The sequence below is a fragment of the Artemia sp. Qi Xiang Cuo genome, chromosome 17 (genome assembly GCF_049724085.1).
Source record: "Artemia sp. Qi Xiang Cuo chromosome 17, ASM4972408v1, whole genome shotgun sequence".
Lineage (NCBI taxonomy): Eukaryota > Metazoa > Arthropoda > Branchiopoda > Anostraca > Artemiidae > Artemia > Artemia sp. Qi Xiang Cuo.
The window spans coordinates 6,081,891-6,107,004 of NC_142810.1; the positions used below are offsets into that span (position 1 = coordinate 6,081,891).

At 36.3% G+C, this 25,114-nt stretch overlaps 1 protein-coding gene across 1 annotated transcript in view; it reads left to right on the forward strand.

Moving 5' to 3' along the window:
- Nucleotides 1–1,841: 1,841 nt before the first annotated feature.
- LOC148941841 (uncharacterized) overlaps nucleotides 1,842–25,114 on the forward strand; it is a 65,901-nt gene continuing 42,628 nt past the window's right edge. Inside the window, exons 1-2 of the mRNA XM_089103721.1 lie at nucleotides 1,842–1,920; nucleotides 8,485–8,777. Coding sequence (XP_088959847.1) covers nucleotides 1,907–1,920; nucleotides 8,485–8,777 — 307 coding nt within the window. The 5' untranslated portion in view covers nucleotides 1,842–1,906. The remainder of the gene's footprint in view (nucleotides 1,921–8,484; nucleotides 8,778–25,114) is intronic.

Below are 25,114 nucleotides of genomic sequence, written 5' to 3' on the forward strand. Positions count from 1 at the left end.
TATATACAAATAAGCTTGACCTCAATTTATTTAATCAAACAAAGAGGTACAACAACATGTAACATAAAAATGTTACTGGTAATTTTGGGGAGGGGTTGGTAATTATAGGGTATTTCTGGGAAGGGAGATAATGTGAGAAAATTTGAATCTCCTTTTCACGGGGCTACACCAAACTTGTAAAATTCATATCTCAAAAGCATTTTCAGACTTCGATAACCCTCGATTTCCTGTTCCTTGGGAGGGGGGCTCTCTTAAAAAAATTTATCCGCAGTTTTATAATATCTAAGCTACTGAATTTACTTTTGTTTCCTTGCGTACTGACTTTAACAAGCAAAAATCCCACCAGTATCATAGATACATGAAAGTACTTTGATGGCATCTACATTATTTGATCCTAGGGTAACGTGGGGGTAAAATAAAAGTTTACATTTTGTTTGCTACTGAATTCATCTCTTTTAAAGGGAAAGGGTTCTTTCAGACCCATTCCAGTCTGTATACTCAGTTCTTAAGGGCACTTTCCCAGGAGTCAATATTGAACAAAGTGCAGTTTTAGACTGTTGTTACTTCCGGGAGAAAAGGAACCCCTTGGACCCACCAAGGGAAAAGTCTTATGCACCTATCCTGCCTTCTCAAGAAGAGACATAAATCTAGAACTATTTCCCAAAAAGACGTAAGCTGTTTCAGAGACTCTTATGACACATGACGGAGTCTTTGATGTCGTCCCATTCTGTTTGCATCTGTTACACTACATTCATGATCAATCAATTATTCTTAATATGTCATAACAACTAAGTCGTTTTATTATCTGGGCTGACCTGACAGTCAGGTTCTATTAGTTATTTTAGTTTTATAGCCTAATAATCGTTGAGCTTAATCATTCTGCATTAACATTATTTCTCAGGACTATTTTAATGGCTATCCTCCAAGGTCGTACCCAGGGGGGAGTAGAGGTTTGACCCCCCCTCCCACCAAACAAAGTTTGTCTGACTCGTATAAACGTAACAAAAATTGATATAAACAAAAAAAGCGTTTTTTTAGTCTTTTTGTGTTCGCGTTCCAAAATCATGAAACTCGTTTTGCTGGGAATCTTGTTGTCCTGCTTAGGAGCGCAACCCTAACTGGTTTCTCCCGTTCCCCTACCATGTTTTCGTGGCCTTGTGTATGCAACCTTATTTCAGAAAGCAGGCTGATCACCAAGGGTTTTTTAGAAGGAAATTAAAGATGCGCTTGTTTGATTGGGGCTCATTTTTTTTTTTATTATTATTATTATAGATTGACGGAAGGAGAAATTAGTTATATTCTTAGTGTTTTTTTTTCTTTATCTTTGTTTTGTTTATGGTTATTCATTTGTTTAATAACTAGGTGTGTGTGCCCCCCCCCTAAAAGTGTTTTGCAGAGTTTTCTTGAAGGGGGGGGGGCTATTTGTTATTTAGTTTTTTTTTCGTTTTTAATAATTAAGATTACACTATAAAATAGATTCTGAAAAATTGTCAGTACTTGTAGGACTAAATGTAGTAGGTCAAACCACTTCCAGCGTGCAGTCGTAGACTTATCAGAACGAGCAGAGAGCTCAAATTTGTACCTGCACTTCAGCTGGTAAAGTAGCTAGTAGAAGTATATTGGTACTTCCATAAACCCCAAGGAATTAGAGTCTCAATGGGTCCTTGGACTGTATGATCATGGTAATCGTCTATCTAGGTGGTTCACATCAAATAAATACCTTTGATGACGAAGTTAACAAACGGATATTTGCGTGAGTGGTGGGTAAACAATGGTATTTTGCCTTCGCTTCCTTTCAATACTATTGACTTTTTAGCATGCAAGGACAGATATTAAGAACAAACCCTATAAAAACCAAATGTAGTATCTAATTTGTATTTGCAGTTCTTAAAGTCTCTGTGGGATAATGATCACCATCGCGTAAGTAAAATTATTTGTCTAAATCCTAGCTCTCATTCAGTAAATTTAGCGTTAAAACTGTTATTGGGGCAGGGCAAGGGGAACAGCTGATCCCAGTGGTGTCAATTCACGAAAATACAGAGGGAGACGGAATGTATGTTCAAAATCAAGGACTGAGGCACTTTTTTTTTAATTCTATCAATATAAATGCCAAAAAAGGCAGTTTCTATAATAATTCCCAAATATGGAAATTTTCAAAATCTAAGGGGAGAGATGCCGTCCCTCCAAATGACACTCCAGGCTGATCTACCTAGAATATCAAAAGTTGATTGGAAGTTCGAAATTTTCAATGTTTGAAAAAAGTACATTTTAGAGAAAAAATATAGGCCTAGCTTTTTTTCTCCCCTCAGCTGCAGTAATTCAAGGCGCGTTATGTGACTTGTTTGAATATTTAGCAGCATATGTCATCCGCTCAATTAAAGCTGCTGACATCAAAATTGTTTCGTTGCTTCTTTGAGATAAATTAAATAAAAAAAAACAAGTTTTATTAACTGAAAGTAAGGAACGACGTTAAAACTTAAAACGAACAGAAATTATTCCGTATATGAACGGGGCTATCTCCTCCTCATCGCCTCGCTCTTTACGCTAAAGTTTTTTTATTGTTTAAAAAAGTAGAGTTGTGAAAAGAGTCAAACTTTAGCGTAAAGAGCAAGACGTTGAGTAGGGGACAGTCCCTTTCATATACGGAATACTTTCTATTTGTTTTAAGTTTTAACGTCGTTCCTTACTTTCAGTTAAAAAAACTTCTTTTTTTTATTTAATTTTTTAAAGTTTTTGAATTAATGAAGGTTTTGATTTTGGCTCACCGTACATGAATAATTAAAACAAAATTTGCATATTATATTTGGTTAAATGGCTTTCTCGAAACTTGTTTAATTTTATTTACGAACGTTTTTATTAGTAATAAATATACGTAACTTAGAATTAACTTACGTAACGAACTTCTATATTCATAAATTTTTAACACGTATATTAGGGGGTTCGCCCCCTAGTCAATACCCTGCTCTTTAAACTATAGTTCGAATTTTTTTTCCAGTTCTTTAAAAATTACCTATTAATCACAATCAGTTGATCAGTTGAAAAACTTGTTTTTTTTTTATTTAATTCCTTATATTTTTGTTTAATAATGATGGGAAATCCGGCGCGCCCTGCAGTGCAATGTCCCTTCCCCCATGAAAACTTCCTTCATGGAAAGATCCTTCCATATAGCCCCCGACCCTCTCCTTCCCCCACCTACCAGAAAAAATCTCCTCTGAAAAAGTCTGTATACTTCCCAAAAACCAATACTATATGTTAACATTGAGTAAAGTTCATAACTTTCAGCCCTCCCCCTGGGGACTTTGGGGAATCAAGTCATCCTAAAAGACATTTTTATCATATTTTCGACCATGCTGAACAAAATGGCTGTCTCAAAATTTTGATCAGGTGACTTTGGGAAAAAAATGAGCGTGGGAGGGGGCATAGTTGCCCTCCATTTTTTTGGTCACTTAAAAAGGGCACTAGAACTTTTAATTTCCGTTAGAATGAGTCCTCCCACGATATTCTAGGACCACTGGGTCGATACGATCACCCCTGGGGAAAAAAAAACAAAACAAACAAACAAATAAACACACAAACAAATAAACACGCATCCGTGATCTTTCTTCTGGCAAAAAATGGAAAAATCCACATTTTTGTAGATAGGAGCTTGAAACCTCTACAGTAGGGTTCTCTGATACGCTGAATATGATGGTGTGATTTTCATTAAGGTTCTATAACTTTTAGGGGGTCTTTCCTCCTTTTTTTGAAAATCAGCCAAATTTTCTCAGGCGCGTAACTTTTGATGGGTAGCTCTAAACTTGATGAAAGTTATATATTTGAAATCAGCATTGAAATCTGATTCTTTTGATATATCTATGGTTTTCTAGAGTTTCGGTTACCATTGAGCCGGGTCGCTCCTTACTTACAGTTCGTTACCACGAACTGTTTGAAAAAAAAAAAAATTGCCTCTTACAAACCACCTTGGGCACCAATTGGAGGTGGGGATGGCTGCCTGTTAAATAATTTGGTGCCTCCTTAGCTTCGGATAAACATCCTTTTGGCGATTGCATTGAAAAAATAGAGAAAAAAATACTCTCTCCCGTGGACCATAACAAATACTTCTTTTGAACCTTCATAAAAAATAAATTGAAAATGTATATGCCACCCATGAATAGGTTTTATGAATCTTTATGAATTTTATGGTTTTATGAATTTTAATTTATAATTTTATGGTTTTATGAATTTTATAAAATTTCCTTAGAATTACAGATCCTTAAAAACAATAAAAATAGCCTGAAATAGATTGTTTAGTTTTACGCTCACATACAATATTTATATTTTGCAATACACGAACCTTTGCATTACCACGCCTAGGGTCTGCTGTCTCCTTGTAAATTTCATGTGTATGCCCACTTTAAATATGTACCAATTAAATACTAAAACTAATTAAAGGCGTCAAACAGATTGTGGTAACGAACTGTAAGCAAGGAGCGACACGGCTCAATAGTAACCGAAACTATAAAAAGACGAAATTTTGATATCAATGAATATATGAAAAGAATTCACTTTTTATGCTGATTCTAAATATATGAGATTTACCCATAAGTTACCCATAAAAGGCAACGAGCCTGAGAAAATTTGCCTGATTTTCGAAAAAGGGTGAAACACCCCCTAAAACTCCAAGAATCTTAATGAAAATCACATTGTCAGATTCAGCGTATCAGAGAACCCTATTTTATAGGTTTCAAGCTCCTATCGGCAAAAAAGTGGAATTTTGTATTTTTTTTTTTTTTTTGTCAGAAGGAAGATCACGGGTGCGTATTTATTTTCATTTTTTTCCCAAGGGTGATCGTATCGAACCAATTGGGAGATCGGGACCTAGAGCATCGGGAGAGGGTTCATTCGAAAAGAAATTTCTAGTGCCCTCTTCAAATGACCAAATAGATTGAAGGGCAACTAGTCCCCTTCCCACGTCACTTCCCCCTCCCCCCAAATCGTCCGATTAAAATTTGGAGACATAAATTTTGTTCAGAATAGCTTAAAAGCCCCAAAACTATGCCTTTGGATATAACAAGACTCCCAGCCTCTGGAGATAGGTCTTTAATTTGTAAAATTGGCCCATTGTTTACTTATACTGTTTGTTATTGGGAAGTTTACAGACAATCTTAGAGGGTGGTTTTGTGCTTGAGGTGGGTTTTCATGAGGATAATATTTGCTTAGAGGAAATTTTCCAGGGGTGAACTTTCCAGGGGAAATTTTACGCTTGGGGGATTTGAAAGAATTCCTATACGAAGTTATTTTTATTTGTCTTACTATCTCTTTGCCAAATCAATTTTGCATATTCCGGGATAATTATCCGGTGGAAATTTTTAGCGTGTTTGGATTTCCAGGAAACAATTTCCATGGAAGGGGTTATTTCCGGAGTGATCGGAAAAACAATTAGAACTGAACGTCTTTTTCAAATGAAAGTATGCTAAGGAGAAGTTTTCAGGCAGAATCTTCTTTAAGAAATTTTAGGGAGGGGGGTCAGCGTGGAGAAAATTTTCTTAAATGAATTTTACTGGGGGAGGTATATATTACATGTGAGTGACTTTCCACGGAGGAGCTTCCCGTATGGGGAGGGAGTTTTTCATGGAGGGCGAGCCAGATTTACCGGCATTATTTGAAAAACGATCAGAAATTAAATGAAAAAAAGTTTTTTTTCAAAATGAAAGTAAGGACCAACATTAAAACTCAAAACGAACAGAAATTAATCCGTATATAGAAACAAATAGCAACGAAGACCACACTGCGTTTCCATCATAAACAATAAGTGGAACAATAGGGACATTTCTTTATCTAAGACAGTGGAACGCAACTTTAAATGCATATTTTGACCCTATATCCAACGGCCGTCCTCAGCAAAACAAATGAAGAAAAAAACAATATAAAAGAAACTCATATTAAAATTCAATCGAAAAACCTAAAAAAAAAAAAAAATTCAAAACAGCCTTAGCATCATTACTTCAAGGAAGTTCAACCAGTCCTGGTTTAAAAAATCCCTTCAAAAAAAAATGCTTGTTAGAAAAAATTGCCGTTTGTGTCTGATTCAGGAATGATAACTATTATTTTAATAGCTTTTAATACTTAAGTGTCATTTTCAAAACAAATATATGAGAATTTCGAAAACAACCTGAAACCCCTCGAAAACGGTGTCAAATTGAAACGAAACGTATACCAGTGCAATCATTATTGATAAGATCCGATGGGGATCGCCCCCTCATCAACAACTCGCTCTTTACGCTAAAATTCAAATTTTGTTTCAATTCTTAATAAATGACCCCTGAATCACAAACGGTTTAATTAGAATAAATAGCTCTTATGAAAGTACTAAAAAAACTTTAGCGTAAAGATCAAGGTATTAACTAGGGGGCGAAGCCCCTCATATACGTAATAATTTATGTTCATTTTAATTTTTATTGTTGCTCCTTACTCTCAGCTAAAAAAAAACTTTTTTTTATTTAACTTCTGATTGAATTTTAAATAATGCTGAGAAATCCGACGCCCCCTTCATGGAAAATTCCCTTCCCCATTGAAAAATTCCTCCATAGAAAGAACCTCCCACGAAGTCTTCTCCCCCTGCACCCCCCCACCAGAAAAATTTCCCCTGAAAACGCCTGTATACTTCCCAATAACCAATACAATGTGTAAACAATGGGCAAAGTTCACAACTTGCAGCACTTCCCCCGGGGACTCTGGGGGATTAAGTCACCCTCAAATACATAGTTATGAGATTTTTCGACTATGCTGAACAAAATGGCTATCTAAAAATTTAGATCTGGTGACTTTGTGAAAAAAATGATCGTGGGAGAGGACCTAGTTGCCCTCCAATTTTTTTGGTCACTTGAAAAGGGCACTAGAACTTTTAATTTCTGTTCGAATGAGCCCTCTCGAGATATTCTAGGACCACGGGTTGAAACGATCACCCCTAGTAAACAAAAAAAAAAAAAAACAAACAAATAAACACGCATCCGTGATCTTTCTTCTGGCAAAAATACAAAATTCCGCTTTTTTGCAGATAGGAGCTTGAAACCTCTACAGTAGGGTTCTCTGATATGCTGAATCTGATGGTGTTATTTTCATTAGGATTCTATGACTTTTAGGGGTGTCTTCTCCTTTTTTTTAAAATAAGGCAAATATTCTCAGGGACGTAACTTTGATGGGTAAGACTAAACTTGATGAAACTTATATATTTGAAATCAGCATTAAAATCCAATTCCTTGGATGTATCTATTGGTGACAAAATTCCTTTTTTTAGAGTTTCGGTCACTATTGAGCCGTGTTACTCCTTACTTACAGTTAGTTACCACGAACTGTTTAATAAACTCGGCCAGTCCATGGTAAAATAATTTCAGCGTGTTTCAATCCAAGAACTGTAACAATCCCAATTATAGCAAAAGCAAAAAAGTTGAGAGAGCGCTCTTTCGATATTTTAGTGTTGATTGTTTTATCAAACATTTTATCAAATAATTATTCCGTGAATTTCAGGAAATGTAATTGACTTCATCCCAGTTTAGAACTTCTTGAAATTCATCATAATTATAATAAGAGTTTAAATAGGTTTTCGTAGACTCGAGTGTTTTTATACGTTATTTATTTTTTCAATTAGTCAATCATTCATATTGCCACTTGTTATGTCTAAAATGGAAGTAATCACATATTCAGACGATTTAATATGCAGAAAATACATGACGTGCCTGACGCTCTTACCCTCTGCCCTTCCAGGACACCACAACGGCCTCCCCGGTGCTGTACAACACTCTAACGCCCCTTCCCTGCGTGACAACATGACGATCAACCTAGCCTATCGGTGCACCGTGCCCCTATGCGGCATCAATCACGCATAACTGATTAATTTGTCAGACGGCATTTCTTTAAGTAGCTATCTTTCTTATGATATTTCTTTAGCTAAAATTGTTTTAGTGGTTTTTTTTTTGGTTTTAAGGAAAATGTTCTGTTAGATTTTTGATTAACTAAAAACATATCATGTCGAAAAGGAGCCTAGAAACAAAAATTGAGACGGTAAGCTGACACAGTTACCTTTAGTTTTCAAACAGTTCGTGGTGACGAAGTGTAAGTAAGGAGCGACCCGGCTCAATGGTAACCGAAACTCTAAAAAATGGAATTTTGATACCAATAGATACATAAAAAAATATACTTTAATATTGACTTGAAATATATAAGTTTCATCAAGTTAGTCGTACCAATCAAAAGTTATGCGCCTGAGAAAATTTGCCTGATTTTTGAAAAAAGGGGGAAAACCCCCTAAAAGTTATAGAACCTCAATGAAAATCACACCATCATATTCAGCGTATAAGAGAACCCTACTGTAGAGGTTTCCAGCACCTATCTACAAAAATGTGGAATATTGCATTTTTTACCAGAAGAAAGATCACGGATGCGTGTTTATTTTTTTTTTTTTTTTTCCAGGGATGGGAGGACTCATTTTTTACTATTTTTTTTTAGCTTTCTGATATTGACAGTCTCATTTACAAATTCTGCACTACCTCCACCCCGGGACCCTGAGCCAGATGCCGTAACTATTGATGCTGGCCTCCTGACCAGCATTCCCAAAGTTAAAGAGGGCCCAAAAAGAGAAGAAGCAGGTCCAAAAACCCAAAACCAGCAAAACCCAGCCTTTAACCCAAATTTCAATTCCATTGGAACTTTTCCTACCGGACAAGGAAGCTTTGGAGTCCCGACGCAAATTGGACCTCAGCCAGGATATGGAGGCTTTCCACCTGCTGGAGGGCCAACTGGTAATGATTTTCACCCTATTTAGTAGAAATAAAATATGTCAATATATAAGCAACGGCAAAAAAAAATTAATAAAGACGACGAAAAATAAACATTATATACCATATCTTAATTTACTGTGTACAGCAACACTGATTGTGGTACTAACAGTTCTTGGTTTCTATTAGAGCCAATAATAAGATCTCAAAAGTGACACGAGCACAAAAATATTTTTTAGTTTCATTTTTTTTTACTTTTTCTTTAATAGTCTAACTACTGTGGACGCACAAAAAGGGTAAACAGCCTTAAAATTGAGGCTACCAAATCTAATTTGGGTTTTGGGGTACGTAAAGGCTCACACAACCCATCTTTAGTCTTTTCATAACCGGAAACCGCAATTTTTTTTTTTTTTTTTTTTTTTTTTTTTTTTTATGGCTTTTCTTTTGGTTGTTTTCTAAATTATTAAATATTTAGTACAGTTTTACCCTTCGGCAATGCCACCACGCTGAACTTCGTTAACAAATAAGTAAAATAGTAAAATAGCCATAAATAAAATAATAAATAAAATTTGCAATTCTTTTTGTTCGTCAAGATTCAACCATCAGCGATCTGTTTATTCTCTAAGACAACCGCACCTTCAAAAGAAGGCTATAACTTCTTAGGCTAATTTTGTTTCCATTTTGTTCCCAATTTTTCCCCCCATTTTGTTCCCAAATTTTTGCTTATTTCTTGTGAATTTCTCATCCACGTTTTTTATTGAGCTGGTGCTGACTACTACCGAAATGGCATAGCTACCTAGGGTGGCTTTTCGATAAAAATTGAATTCTCGATTTTTCCTATTGCTCAAGACCTATATCAGTGTTTCCACTTATCTTTTCAAACAATTTGTAGAAACTTGACAATTTTCGGGAGAAAATCGGGAGATGGCTCTCAGGAGTCGGGAGAAAATTGGGAGATGGATCTCAGGATTTGGTAGAATTTTCAGTTTTTGTATTTTGTATTGAGTTTTTGAGGTGTTCGAGAGATTTGAGTATACAGTACCACATTCTAAATTTGGAGTGCAGATTTACTGGAGCCAGCTGCAATTCCGGAAAGAAAATTCGGCAATCAACGTTGTCAAACCTGACAAAAGGAAGCAGCTAGAAGCTTGAAATCTATTGAATTTTGAAACTAAGTGCAGTTATATTTCATTCAGACTCTAAAGCTGTTAAATTAAGACATTTTTCTTCATCGACCCTTACTTTTTCTGGCCCTTTCAGATTCCACACGACAGCCCACTAAGTTCAGGACTGGGACAGAAAATCCTGACGAATTACGGACACTAGGCCTTTGACCATTGAGTCTGAGTTAAGTGGATAATTTTTTTTTACCACCATCCCCAGAGGTATTCACAAATGATAAAGAGAAAATGCAAAGTCGTAGCTCATTAGTATTGACATAACTGAAAAAAAGTATAAAAAATAGCAAAACCTTCAGATACATATACCACATTACATTCATAATGTGTGTCTATCGCATGGCTTTTTAGCTGTGCTGGTAACTCAGCTGTGCTGGGATACACTACTACTCCTTTTAGCCTCTTTCTGAGGGGCTGGTCAACCGTCAGTGTGTCTGCTGTAACTCCGTCTCATTTCATTTCAAGTTTCGTCTGAATTGTGGACGTCAAAGTTACTGTTACCAAATGATTCCTTCTGCCTGTCTTTACTTCTTGAGTAAGCTGAACAGTCTTTCTGAAGCCACGTTCGAAAATGGGAAGGAACACAAGTATTACACAAACTTTGCTAAGTTTAGTTTTCACGGGGGTCTCTCGCACTCAAAGCCGATTTCCAGTAATCCACGGCTGTCAGAGTCACTGTTTTATCATTATTGGCACTATCAGAAAGTTCCCGCCATTCTTTGTCAGTCGCACTTTTCGGCTTTTGTACTCGTTTTCATCCTTTCTTCGCAATTTTATGTTTTGTAACACACCGACAGGCCCTGGCGGACTATATTCGTCACTTTCTGCTTACACAGTCTTTCTTTATCAGTAAAATTCTCATGCAGCATATTTTTTTCAGGAATGGGACTAACTTGTCAACCAGCAAAAATCGTAAATTGTTTTCAAAATGCAGCAATTTTTGTCTCTGTTTCTTGTGTTGGATCATTTGAAGCAAACCCCTTCGGTTCTACAGAGCAGCTGCAGACAAATTCTAATTTTTGTCATATTTCTTAAATTTGTAGTAATTCATGATCCTTTTGAACCTAATGAATCAGCTGGACCCACATAGTGCTGGTTCCCATTTTCTTGGTGCAAGCCAAAAACTGTGATTAGTTTATGAATTGAAAATAATTAGTTAATTACAAACCTTGAAGGTGTTTAAATGATCAAAAACAGAAAACCAATGCAACCACTGTGGAATGGATAATGGGCAATGTTCATACCTATGCCAATAAATTAAAGTCGCAGTGCCTCAATTGCCTGGGACGTTAGAAATAATCCCTAAAAGACCACAGGCAACGGACAGGTGAAAAAAAGAAGAAAAGAATGACCAAAAAGTAAAATATTCCGGGGATTAAGTTTTCTGGAGATTTTCGGGAGATTCGGTATCTTCTTTTTTTGTCGGGAGATTGGTTACAAATTCGGTAGATCTCCCGAAAAATCGGGAGAAGTGGAGATACTGACCTATATGGTTGTGTACTAAAAAAAAAAAAACTTTTTCGCATACTGACCAAAGGTCTGCATTGCGCAGGTGTGCAACGCAGATGTGCAAGTGCGCAGGTGCGAATCTCCTGATTCAATGCCTTCGGCCGGGAGTGCAATGCGTGGTTGTGTACGTTTCCTCTTAATCATTTTAAACAGTTAATTGAAAAAAGCCTTCCTCAAAAGAAGTTTTTCAAAGAAAATTAGTTTTGCCCTTTTCCCCCTTCCTTACCTATAAAAGTGTAATGCTTTTTGCGTCATTTGCGTTTTATTGAGAACTATATGTATCTTGAACACTATACTTTTGTTTTCAAAGATCGACGATAAATAAATTTAAAATCACTATAATAATCAAGACGACTGGAAAAAACTAATGAAAATAACCTGAATATTTGATATATAATAATATTATTTCTTGGAAACTCAGTAATTCAAAATTCTATTTCACTGCAATTTCTATTTTTTAATGTTGTAAATATAAAAAAATTGTAATATATACATTGAATTGAATTCTAAATTTATTGAAAAAAAAACAAGAAATATATAAGTGTTTAAAAAGTTCCACATAGTTTTACATACAACAACAACAACAAAAACAACAAACACTTCAACTTAGTCTCCTCGTAAGGCTCCATAGCCAGGAAAAAAACAGGGGTGAAACAAAACAAAAACTTAAACAAATACATCCATTAACATTTTTACAATAACACACTTTACTACGATTTAAAGGCTATTGATTTAATGCCAATGATTTATTTATTGATTCAAGCCAATGGTTTAAAGACTATTGGGAATAGTCAGGGAGCCACTCACCAAAAATGTGACAGGGGGGGTGATCAGTGAGCAGCAGAAGGTTTTACTACGGGCTATGGAGTGATCAATAGCGTTGATTACGAATATGGGCGTTGTATACTAGGCCGGGGGGGGGGAGTGCTAGTCTGCGAACTTCGAAAAAATCATTTTTTTTTTGCTGTTAAAAAGTATGCTTCGCAAAATCTTTCAACAATGATCACACAGCCTATGGTAATTAATGCCGCTGATTATGAGTGCCTTCGCTATACAGTTGGGCTCATCGCTGATGACCTTGAAACTTGCATTTTTATTGTTTTCATTGGTCAAAAAAAAAAAACAACGCTCTAATATTCAAGCATTTGGCGAGTAACTGATAGTTATACTTTGAAACTACACAGTATACTCATTAGTACATACAAGTACTCAGGAATTTACGAACATGACCTTGAAGATAAATATCTTTTCATGCCTAAGTGAAATTACTAATAACATGAACAAAAAAAGACTGGCATGCTCTTCTGATAACAACTGCTAACTATTTCGTGTAATGTGCTAATTAACAAACAAAATTTAGAAGATAATAGCTCAGCATACCAAACATCCCCATAACCGAATTGAAACCATATGAATCTTTACTACACCCCCCTCCCTCACAGCCACAACGTAAGTCGCCGTGTCTGAGGCACTACACTAGCTAATATTTTATGTTGAAGATAAATATTTTCATCCCTAAGTTAAATTACTAGTAATATGAGAAAAAACGACTGGTATGCTCTTCTGATAGCAACTGCTAACTATTTCGTATAATGCACTTATTAGCAAAAAAACTTATAAGATAATAGCTCAGCATATGAAACTTATTCATCTGAGTCCGAATTATAGCTAGAAGAAATATTCATACATTCCCCCCCCCCACACCCAAAAAGTAAGTCGCATGGTCTATTTCCCGCAAATGAAATATTTACGTACATGACCTTGAAGTTAATGCCTAAGTGTAATTACTAATAATATAAACAAAAAAGGCTCGAATGTTTTTCTAATACCAACTGGTAGCTATTTCGTGTTATATACTTATTAACAAGAAAATTTTAAAAGATACTAGCTCAGCATATAAATTTTTCCATCTGATTCTGAATTATAGATAGAAGAAACTTCAAAAACTATAGAACTAAAAAAATTAATTATAAAGCTTAAAGGAAGCATTCAAACATTCCCACCACAGCCACAAAGTAAATCGCATGGTTTACTTCCCTCAAATGAACAATTTTCTGTACACCTCTTGCACGACCAGTACTCAGGGACCGAACCATCTGGGAATACCTTGAGGGTTGACACAACTGGCCTAACCTCACCATCCTGGAATGTCCAGCCAAACTGTAGGGGATGTAGACACTACGGCTTTGGTCGGTTCGCTAGTAAAAAAAATGTCCAACTGGAGGTAAATGCGCTTAGCATGGCACTCAAAGGCAGCGTCAGATGGTGGCAAAAATTTAAGCTCCCGCTTTCGAGGGTATAAATGTACTCGCAAGTCATCAAGAGAGGTAAAGAGGTGTGGATCTTTACCGTATGCGGCGACGATGACTTTTTTGCAAATACAAAGAAAACTTTCTTGAACAGAAGGATCGATCTTTGACCTCTCTATCTGTTTCGCAAGCAAAGTAATCTGTTCCTGCAGTCCCCATTTTTCAACAGCCTTAGCCACCACTCTTTTTCTTTTGAAGAATACAAGAACGACCGTGTCACACCCCAAAAGCTTATGAGCAAGGCAAATTGATAAAACTAGCTGGTTTAGCCGATTCCTGCAAAGATGGTATATAGGCTCTGAACATTAATGGAATCGCGGAAAAACTTTCTATTTTTCACAATTTGGGCGGTATCCAAGGAATAGCTTATAATGATACAGCAAAAGGACAACAATATCTGTGTCATTCGCATCGACATACACAATATCGATATCCCTCTTCAAACAGTCCAACGTGTGCAACACAACTCTAGTATCTGCTTCTTCATGGGTACAACCCAAACGCTGTTCAAAGTCTGTATCAATACTTCCACTTCTGCTGAGCATCACTACTCTCATCCGGTCTTAAAAGCCTCCAGCGAGGTAGACAGTTAAACCTGCTTGAAGCACATGGACTAAGTTTTCGAATTCGTCAAATAAAAGTTCAATCAGTTTTGCCTTGGAATTTGATAGTGTCGAGTTTCAATCATCTAGCTTTGAGTGTTTACGTTACAATTTTTTATGGAGATCCTCGCTGCTCGTGGCAACCACCACAGTCCTTCAAGCAGATCATATTGCCTTCTTTGTCACAATATCCAAAAATTCCATCATATCTATATGCAAGGACATGCAGTTCTTTAATGTCACCGTTAAAAGACACAAGAGTAGAAAATGTTCGTTTTCCGTAGCTTTCAATAGTTTCCGATTCAGTTGGCGGGTGGCTTCTCAGGTACGGCATCAAGTCTACCACCCTTGAGTGATTCGACTCACTGCTAATCTCGGAGTTAACGGGCCACTCGTTCAAACTACTTTTTGCTTTCAAATACTCCAGAAAAGCTGACCTGGTTCCTGACCGAAGTACAACCTTCCCAGAAATTGCACTTCTCTCAAATGTAGAAGGTGCATATGAGAGAAGTTCATGAGAAAGCAAATTCCTCAGATGGCGAAGTCCTGTTTCACCAGCAATGTCAACACTCACCAATACCCTTTTGACAGTTTGAAGCTCAACATTGATGAGCCTATTTACAGCACTCAAAATCCGGATTTTCTGGTTCGCATGCTCGTTATTCATGACCTTCACTTTGCTAAAAGCAGCTTTACTCCCATCCAAGTAGCGCTCAAGCGCTCTGCTTCCAATAGCTCGCACATCGAGAAGACTGTCAGCAATCTCACTATCGACTGTCTCAAGAGTATGAATATTGAGCAAATCGTTATCACTGCATAGAAAAGGATTGAGCCTGGACTCCAGAACAGACTTTTGCACTGTGAGTGATGAATGTTTCCTGATTTTCACATGTAAAACTTACCGTCAGTAATTATATCTCTTGCATCAGGCTCCACTCAAGTAGCAGCAGCATGCTCCTCCATTGATTCTAGTCAGATTCCATCGCTTCAATAGAATTTTTCTATTCAGCTAGGTCACGGAGATCTACCGCCGGGACAGGCGCATTCGTGTTGGATAGATGCCTATGCTTATCCGAGCTAAAAATTGGGTCACTCCGCTTCTTCACCAATAGTTCAAAGACGAAAATGGTTAGAGAATTTCCAGATCACTCATTTTGTAGAAAAATAAATTTCCTACAGAATCAATTAATAAAAAAATGTACATTTTGTAGGCAAATTTCCAAGATGGATCAAGATTATTCCAAAAACGCTATAAATTATGTTATCTTTTTCGTCGATTTTTAGGGATTAAAACTGAACGGCAAAAGATAAAACAATTTTGAAAAAAGAATATTGAGCATTACTCAATTTCCTTTGATTTGAGCTATAGCTAAGCAATTTTTGAATTTGGAGCGGTTTTGAATTTTTTATTCATTTTAAGGGAATTTTTGTCGGCGGAGATCGATTTTTAAGGAATTTGAAGAAATGGGGATGTTGCACCCACTTGTCGACTATATATATATATATATTTATTTATGCCCGCTTACAATGGAGAAATGGAAAAAAAAGCGGAGTACAAAATGAAAAGAAAGAAGAAAAACATGTTCAACACTAAAAATTAAATACAGGTATTTCATTCACAGAAACAGTTGAGTCAGCGGTGAGTCGTAGAGTTTACTGAGGGATTATCTTGAGGCTCTCCGTTCTAGATCAATCACCTTGGTTGATGGATCAAAGATTCCATATATGGATGAGATCTCCGTGTTAGAAAATCTTAGTGGAAGTCCCAGCAAAAATTTTGCAAATCTGTAGTACGTGGTTCGTATTTTTCGACGCTCGGTGAGGGACAACATATCCCACAAGGGTGATATATACCAGATGGCAGGAGAGACGACGGCGTTGAATAGTTTTGACTTAATAAAACGATTAAATGACCACTTACATGTGACAGCTTTTCCATATGCTGAGCGGATAGATTTACAGACTGATTCAGCCAACAAGCCTCTAGTTGACCTAGGCGTCTGGCCATACTCGATACCAAGGTAATTTAGGAACTGGGACTGCTGGATTCTGATACCGTCAAGGACACGATTGGAATTGGTCAAGTTGGTGCCGCTAAAAACGATAAATTTGGTTTTCTCTATGTTGACTCGTAGTCCTATTCTTCTGTATAGGGTCACTAAAAGACGAAGATTCTCTTGTAGACCCCTCAGCGTGCTGCTTAGGAGAAACAAGTCATCTGCATAAGAAATGAAACTTAGATCCAAGCCCTCCATAAAGAAGGTCCCACGAACGAATCTAGTTACAGAGTAAATTGCAGAATTAAAGATGATAGGGCTTAGAGCAGATCCTTGCCGAACTCCTTTGAAGAGCTGAATGGGTTCAGAAAGCTTTTGCTTGCGGTGACCGGCAATTGTTTTCCATCCCAAAGCTAGACGAATATTCGTGTGGGAGTACCAGTCATGGAGAACAAGGACAATGCGGGGGTCGACTCCTGAATCCAAGAGGCACCACAGTGCCTGCAATTGGACGACAGAATCGAACGCAGCGGAAATGTCGACACTGCAGGCAAAGAGTGGCTTTTTAAATAAAGATGTAGACCTCATTATTTTTCTTAGTAGCCGATGGGCGTGTCCACAGCCCAACACATTTCTGAATCCAAGTTGTTTATCTTCCATTAGAGCGAGTGACGTAATATGGGGCAACAGTACCTTCTCAAATACTGTGCTGGTAACCAATGAAACTGTGATTGGTCTGTAGCTTTTAGAAAGCAAGAGATCTCGATTCTTTTTCAGAATAAATAAAAAAAACAAGTTTTTTAAACTGAAAGTAAGGAGTGACATTAAAACTTAAAACGAACAGAAATTATTCCGTATATGAAAGGGGCTGTCCGCTCCTCAACGCCTCGCTCTTTACGCTAAAGTTTTTTATTGTTTTAAAAAATAAAGTTGTGAGACAGAGTCAAACTTTAGCGTAAAGAGCGAGGCGTTGAGGAGGGGACAGCCCCTTTCATATACGGAATAATTTCTGTTCGTTTTAAGTTTTAATGTCGCTCCTTACTTTTAGTTTAAAAAACTTGTTTTTTTTATTTAATTTCTAATCATTTTTTAGTTAATGCAGCTTTTATTTTGGCTCGCCGTCATTGAATAAGTAAACAAAATTTGCATAAAAATTTTACTCTTCGTTTGCTAAATGGCTGTCTTTAAATTTGGTTCTGACGTAATTTACAAATTAACTTACGTAACGAACTTCTATATTCGTATATTTTTCTTGTGGCAAAAAATACGAAGTTGCAGATTTTTGCAGATATGAGCTTGAAACATATGTTATAGGGTTTTCTGATACGCTGAATCTGACGGTGTGATTTTCATTAAAAATTTTTCACTTTTAGGGGATGTTTCCCCCTCTTTAAAAAATCAGGTGAGTTTTCTGAGGCTCGTAGCCTTTGATGAGTAATACTAAACTTAATAAGATTCATAAATTTAAAATCAGCATTATAAGCCCATTCTTTTGATACATTTATTGACATCAAAGTTCCGTTTTTAAAAGATTCGCTTACTATTGAGCCGTATCGCTTGTTTTTTTTTATTACGTATATGTTATTACGTATATGATGGGGTTCTCCCCTTAGTCAATACCACGCTCTTTACGTTAAAAGTTAAAAAAAAATTTAATTCACAAACCGCTGAATCACAAAGGCCGTTTAATTATAATAGATAGCTCTTTTGAAAGCACTAAAAAAAAAACTGTAGCGTAAAGAGCGAGGTATTGACTTGGGGGAGAATCCCCTCATATACGTAATAATTTCTGTTCGTTTTAAGTTCTAATGTTGCTTCTTACTTTCAGTTGAAAGTACTTGTTTTTTTTAATTTAATTTCTGATCGTTTTTTAAATAATGCTTCGAAATCTGGCGCCCCCTTCATAGAAATGTCCCTTACCCCAAAGAAACATCCTCCCCGGAAAGACTCGCCCGATTACCCCTCTCCTCCAACCCCCCCCCCCCCCCACCAGAAAAAAATTCTTCCTGAAAATGTCTGTATACTTCCCAATAACCACTGCAACATGTAAGAAATGGACAAAGTTCATAACTTGCAGCTCTTCCCCCGGGAACTGTGGGGGATTAAATCATCGTAAAACACATGTTTATTAAATTTTCGACTATGCTGAACACAACGGCTATCTCAAAATTTTAATTGGGTGACTGAGAAAAAAATTAGCGTGGGAGGGGGCCTAGTTACCCTCCATTTTTTTTTGGTCACTTAAAAAGGGAACTAGAACTTTTAATTTTCGTTCCAATGAGCCCTCTTACGATATTCTAGCACCACTGGGTAAATACGATTACTCCTGGGAAAAAAAAAAAAAAAATAAACACGCATCCGTGATCTTTCTTCTGGCAAAAAATGCAAAATTCCACATTTTTGTATATAGCAGCTTGAAACCTCTACAGTTGGGTTCTCTGATACGCTGAATATGATGGTGTGAATTTAATTAAGGTTCTATAACTTTTAGGGGTTTTCCCCCTTTTTTCGAAAATCAGCCAAATTTTCTCAGGCGCCTAACTTTTGATGGGTAAGATTAAACTTGATGAAACTTATATTTTCGAAATCAGAATTAAAATCTGATTCTTTTGATGTATCTATTGGTACCAAAATTCCGTTTTTTAGAGTTTCGGTTACCATTGAGCCGGGTCGCTCCTTACTTACAGTTCGTTACCACGAACTGTTTGATATTGGATGTGCGGCAACCATGAAAGTTGGCAGTTGTGAGTCCCTGCTCGATGCTCATTTGGAATGGTAAGGCTAAGTACTCATATAGACGTTCTGTGCCGTGCTGTAAGTGCCTCGGAGTGATCCCATTGAGCCCTGGAGACTCGTTCTTTTTCAATTTTTTCACTATTATTTCAATATGCCATTTGGAAACAATGATAGCAGTGCGACGGAGTTTCGTGCTGATTAATTGCCTATCTATCTCAGATTTATATATGGAGTCCAGCTCGTTGGGTGGCGGCGCAAACACGTCCTTGTAATGGTTTACCCAACTTTCATCGGGAATGGGACTTTGCACATCAGTATCAGCCCTTTTAGATTGGAATCGCTTCCATAAGATGTTTGGGTCACTCCTGCAATCACAAGACAACTTCTCCACTTGCTGAATTTGCATATCCTCGACAGTACGTTTGAATTCTTTTTTGGCATGTCAAAAACACTGAAAAAATACTCCAGAGCGGGGCTTGTCGCAGTCCTTCCACAATTCGTACCAGAACTTGGATCTCTTCTTGGCAAACTTGATATTTGGGTTATCCCATCCCTTTTTACGAGTGTTGGGGTACACTTTTGCCACTGGAACAGCGGCAGATTCCGCAAGCTTCATCGAATAAACAATTTCGGAACAAAAGATGTTCAGGGCTAGTCTGTCTTCATTTTGGCCATGAGTAAGCAGGTGGAACGGTACTTTGATTTTAGCAAGAGTTGAGTCAAGAATATCTTTGTACAAGGACTGATCTATCCTTTGCCATTCACTCTTGATAAACCCTGATCGCCCGGGGCACCGCTTGTAGGTGGAGAATGGTACCATTAAGCTAATCCCAAGGTGATCGCTACAATTGTGTTCCGAGTCAACAATGGCTTTAATCCCGGTCGGAAGTAGGAATTTTACGAAACAGTGATCGATATCTGATGTAGCCAGGGATGCGCTGTGGACAAACGTGAAGGGCTGGGATTTTGGAACCGGCGCCATAGCGTCTGGCAGACAACCCCTTAATATGGTGAAAAAACGATCATCATCCAGGAGCTGACAGTTGAAGTCCCCACAGATAATAATCTTTTCTGACTTGTATTGTTCGGCCAACCTCCCGAGTCTCGCACAAGCCTTCATTTAATGCCTTTCCGAGAGGACATCGCGAAAATTTGTAGGGAGGTACACTGATATGACTATAAAGCCATTTGGACCAGGAACTCTGATCGCAGAAAAAGAATCGCATGAATCAATTAGCGTGCATTGCAAATTGGAGTCTGCAATGATCAAGATTCCACAAATAGTCCTTTCCTGGAATTCGGTCAAGAACTGCTGAATGATTGGATGCTACCAAATGTTCCTGAATGCATATTATGCTATGCTTGGTTACTAGATCACTTAAAAGAGACAGCTTGTGTGGAGCGTGCCCGTATATATTTCTGATATAAAGCGAGATAGTTGCATTCATTGCTTACGTTTGTTTGAACTAGCCTCCAATTGTCTTTTATAAACCGGGCATTGCGAGCTATAACATGGATGCTTTCCAGAGCAATTAGCACATTTAGTCTCACGGACACGTGGATTGTCTTTAGGGTTTTCGTTATCGCCGGAGCACCTGGAACACTTCGCATTGTTAGGGCAATCTCGTTGCAAGTGGTCAAACTTTTGGCATTTAAAACACCTCAGAGGGGCGGCAACATATTTGTCCACCTTGATATGACAATAACCAACGTAAACGCCATATTTCAGTGCTTTTTCTAGAGATTCTTTGTCTCTGAATGTTAGCTTGACTGACTTGCTAGTACCATAGCGTTTTGCTTCTTGGATTCCTTCCATAGCAGACTCAATTTCCTCGTTTGTCGTATCTTGAGGAACAAATTTAGCCACTGCCAGGAATTTCAGTTTATGGACTTTAACTACAGCCGCGGAATTCGATTTTATGCTATTAGCTATAGCTTCTGCATCATGCTCGGTTCAAGTTAAGTGAACGCTGGATGAAATTTAAAGAAGGGCTATATAAATACTTGATTTTTGCCATTTTTCTTCGCTTATAATCTATCCAAATTAAGTCCAATCGTGCCCAATGATGTCACAAAAATTAACAATCCAAGTCCTTAATCACATCCAAAACCGGTCCAAAAAGTATTCGCAAACATATACGTATCGCCTCTGGCTATTCACTCGTTTCTTGTGTGAATGAATGCTGAATGAACTACACAGAGTGAATGCTGACGAGAGACAGCTAACAAAACCTGTGGGAAGTGCCGGTACCTAAATCACCTTTCCCCAGCAGTTTAAGGATCAATATCCTGCCGGTACCGATACGGCTCTTGTGTTTGTTCCCTCTCTCTTCTGCACAGGCTGTCACTAATCAGCGAAAAAAATAATGAAATTTGGCTATTAAACTATTTTATTAGCCAAATAATCCTTTTTCTTTTTCTTTCCCTTCTTTCCTTCCTTTTCTTTCCCTTAAAATTCGAACTAAAAAAAAAAAAAAAAAAAAAAAAAAAAAAAAAAAAAAATTGTTCAAAACACGGAAATGTCGTACCTATTATTGCTACCGTATTATTAAATCCAAACAAAGCAATTAGTCCATATCAATAAGTTTACATTAGATTATAATCCGTAGCAGAAATAATCCTGTGAAATAATCCTCAAGGTCACTGAATATATTATAGCTCAAGGCACTGAATTAATACAATTTCACAGCTGGTTTTAAAGTTCACTAGATCCAAAAAGATGTTATCACTCCTATATAACGTCAATTGTCGTTTTCAGCATGGTCGATTACATCAGACAGCTTTCTCAAACCTTCTGCTGCTTGCTGATCACCCCAAACCTTAAATATCAACATTTTTCTCGTGTGGCTCCCTGACTAGAACTGAAAGAGTAAACTTGGACGTAGAAATCCAGAGCCAGGTCAATGCCTCTTTCTTCTCCTTCTTCTCTAATTCATTTTATTTTCACTGTCCCTGGTAGTACAAAGGTTTAACAGGTTATAGGCAACATACATGCGTACAAAGGAAAAAAAAGTTTAGATGAATTGTTGTATAGCTAACAGTTTTCAACTTCTTTAATACTACATGATCAGGCTTAACCAAGGAACATTGTGACTTAAAAAACAAATGTTTTATTTTACTCCATCGACATTCCGGGTATATCAGTACGAAAGGGTGATCTTCAGGCCTATCTCTCGAAGCCATCCTTTTGCTGTCAAATGAAAATCACGACACTCCTCGACTGGCGTGAAAAGAGGCAGTCAGAAAAGACTGGCTTTTTGTTTAGGATTGGGTCAAAAAGGTTTTTCATATTTTCTTGCCGGAGATCAGTTTTGACTCTTTAAAACGGAGCTAGAACTTACAGTATCCAATCAACTGAGCCTCCTCTGAAGTTTATACGACCACCCCTTCCATAAAAACCTTATAAGCCCCAAAAAGCATAACTTACAACACTTGCCCCCTGGCTCTTGGGGGTTGTGTTGACCCTAAAGTTTTTGTTATCTGATCTTTGAACTATTTTTAACAAATTGGCCATCTCAAAATGGCTAACGGATGTATATGGGAAAAAAGGCATCAGAAAATGAAATGTTTAATACCAAAAACAGCCTTTTTGAGTCTTTAAGACATGAAATAGGATTTTTACTACAAATTAGTTATAGTGAGTAGTTATATTCAAAACACCGAATTCCATTTTCAGCTGTTTATTTTGTAAATAGCGACGAAGACCCTTTTCATAACAAACAAACACTTACAAACAGTAGTGACAATTTTCTCAAGACATGGAATTCAATTCAGTGAATATTTCGGCCCTTTGTCCAAGGGCTGTCGTCAGCACAACACCAACAAATATATATATATATATATATATATATATATATATATATATATATATATATATATATATATATATATATATATATATATATATATATATATATATATATATATATATATATATATATATATATATATATATATATGTATATATATATATATATATATATATATATATATATATATATATATATATATATATATATATATATATATATATATATATATATATATATATATATATATATATATATATATATATATATATATATATATATATATATATATATATATATATATATATATATATATATATATATATATATATATATATATATATATATATATATATATATATATATATATATATATATATATATATATATATATATATATATATATAAACTTACATTAAAATACAAACTTTAAAACTAAACATGTTTTTAAAAACTTTTCAAACCGCTCTAGCATCCTTACTTCAAAGAAGTTCGATAAGGACTCAATATTCACTGAATTGAATTCCACAGTCTTGAGAAAATTGTCCCTATTGTTTCTATGTGTTTGTCTGTTTATTTTGCTTTATTAGGTTTATAGAGGAAACATGACTATCAAGAAGTGTGTTCTTGACATGTTTGACATGAGCATGTATGACCAGTATGGTCACAACAAGTATGACCTTGACATGAGCTATCGTGAAAGGTTGTATAAATATTTAGTGGGTGTGTTATAAAAGGGTATAAACAAACTGTTTGTATTTGATAATTCTGAAATAATTTTCCGAGACTTTTCCTACTTCGGGATTCAATTTCAAAGTGAATAGCAGCCATGTCCTTACAGCAAGAGGCAATGGGAGCACCAATTCATCAACTAAAGAAGAGTTGACTTTATATATATATATATATATATATATATATATATATATATATATATATATATATATATATATATATATATATATATATATATATATATATATATATATATATATATATATATATATATATATATATATATATATATATATATATATATATATATAATAATAACACATTTTCATAAAAAAAAATCAACTGCATAAACTATAAATAGCTAGGATAGACATAGTTTCGGAAACCCGAATCAAAAAGCTTATTTATGCTTATGTTTTGACTTTGGATCTGGGTTGCAGCGGTAGCTAGCAACCAAGTAAGAAACGATCACGTCTCATAGTAAAAAACAAAAGTTAAAAAAATATAGTAAAAAAACAAAGCCAATAACTCTTAAAAACTTAGTCAGATAAAAAAAAACGAAGTACACTAGGCTATTAGAACCATCTTGTACAATACCCCTATATAGGAAACTAGCTGTCCCTTGGCTTGAATAACAGGGAAAATATATTGGTTTGAAAATCAAGAAAGGAGGCTGCAGCCAAGATATTCTGCATATGCGGTATTTGTTTTTTTTTTCTTGTTTTTTTCTTTTCCTCAGATAGCTCGGCACTGGAACATCATAGAGAGCTGTTTAATGGCTCATTTTAAAGGAAATTTCCACATCTAGTGCCTTTTGTGATTAAAAGAAAAACTTAAAAATAAAATAAATTTTTTACGAAAAACTGTATTTTTCTATAACACAGTAGTATATTATCATATCATAGGCAGCGCGCTAGCGCTGCCTAAGTAAACAACAATGTGGGCACAATGTTTTCTTTTTTTCTCCATACCCGGGCACTTCGTATCGAAGGAGTTGTCGTAGAAACTTCGAAAAGGGCTCCTTTGATTGGAAATTGGAGTGGCTAGTGCCCTTTTTAGTAGTCAAAAGTGACTGAAGGGCAACTAGCCCCCCCCCCCTTCCCACGCCCATCATTCCCCCAAACACATCAAATCAAAATTTTGAGATAGCCATTTTGTTCAGCGTAGTTGATTTCCAGATAGAAAATATGTTTTTGAGGTGGACACTCCCCCACAACCCTCAGGGCACGGGTTTTAAGTTATGCCCTGAATGCATATAAGAACGATGTTGGCACAATGTACTGCTTATTATTTTTTTCCTTTAGAGCAGGGCACTTCATATGAAAAGGGTCATCGTAGAAACTTCAAAAGGGAGTCATTCGATTGGAAATTGAGATATCTAGTACCCTTTTTAGTAGTCGAAAGTGATTGGAGGGCAACTAGCCCCCCAACGCCCATCATTCCCCCAAACACTTCCAATCAAAATTTTGAGATAGACATTTTGTTTAGC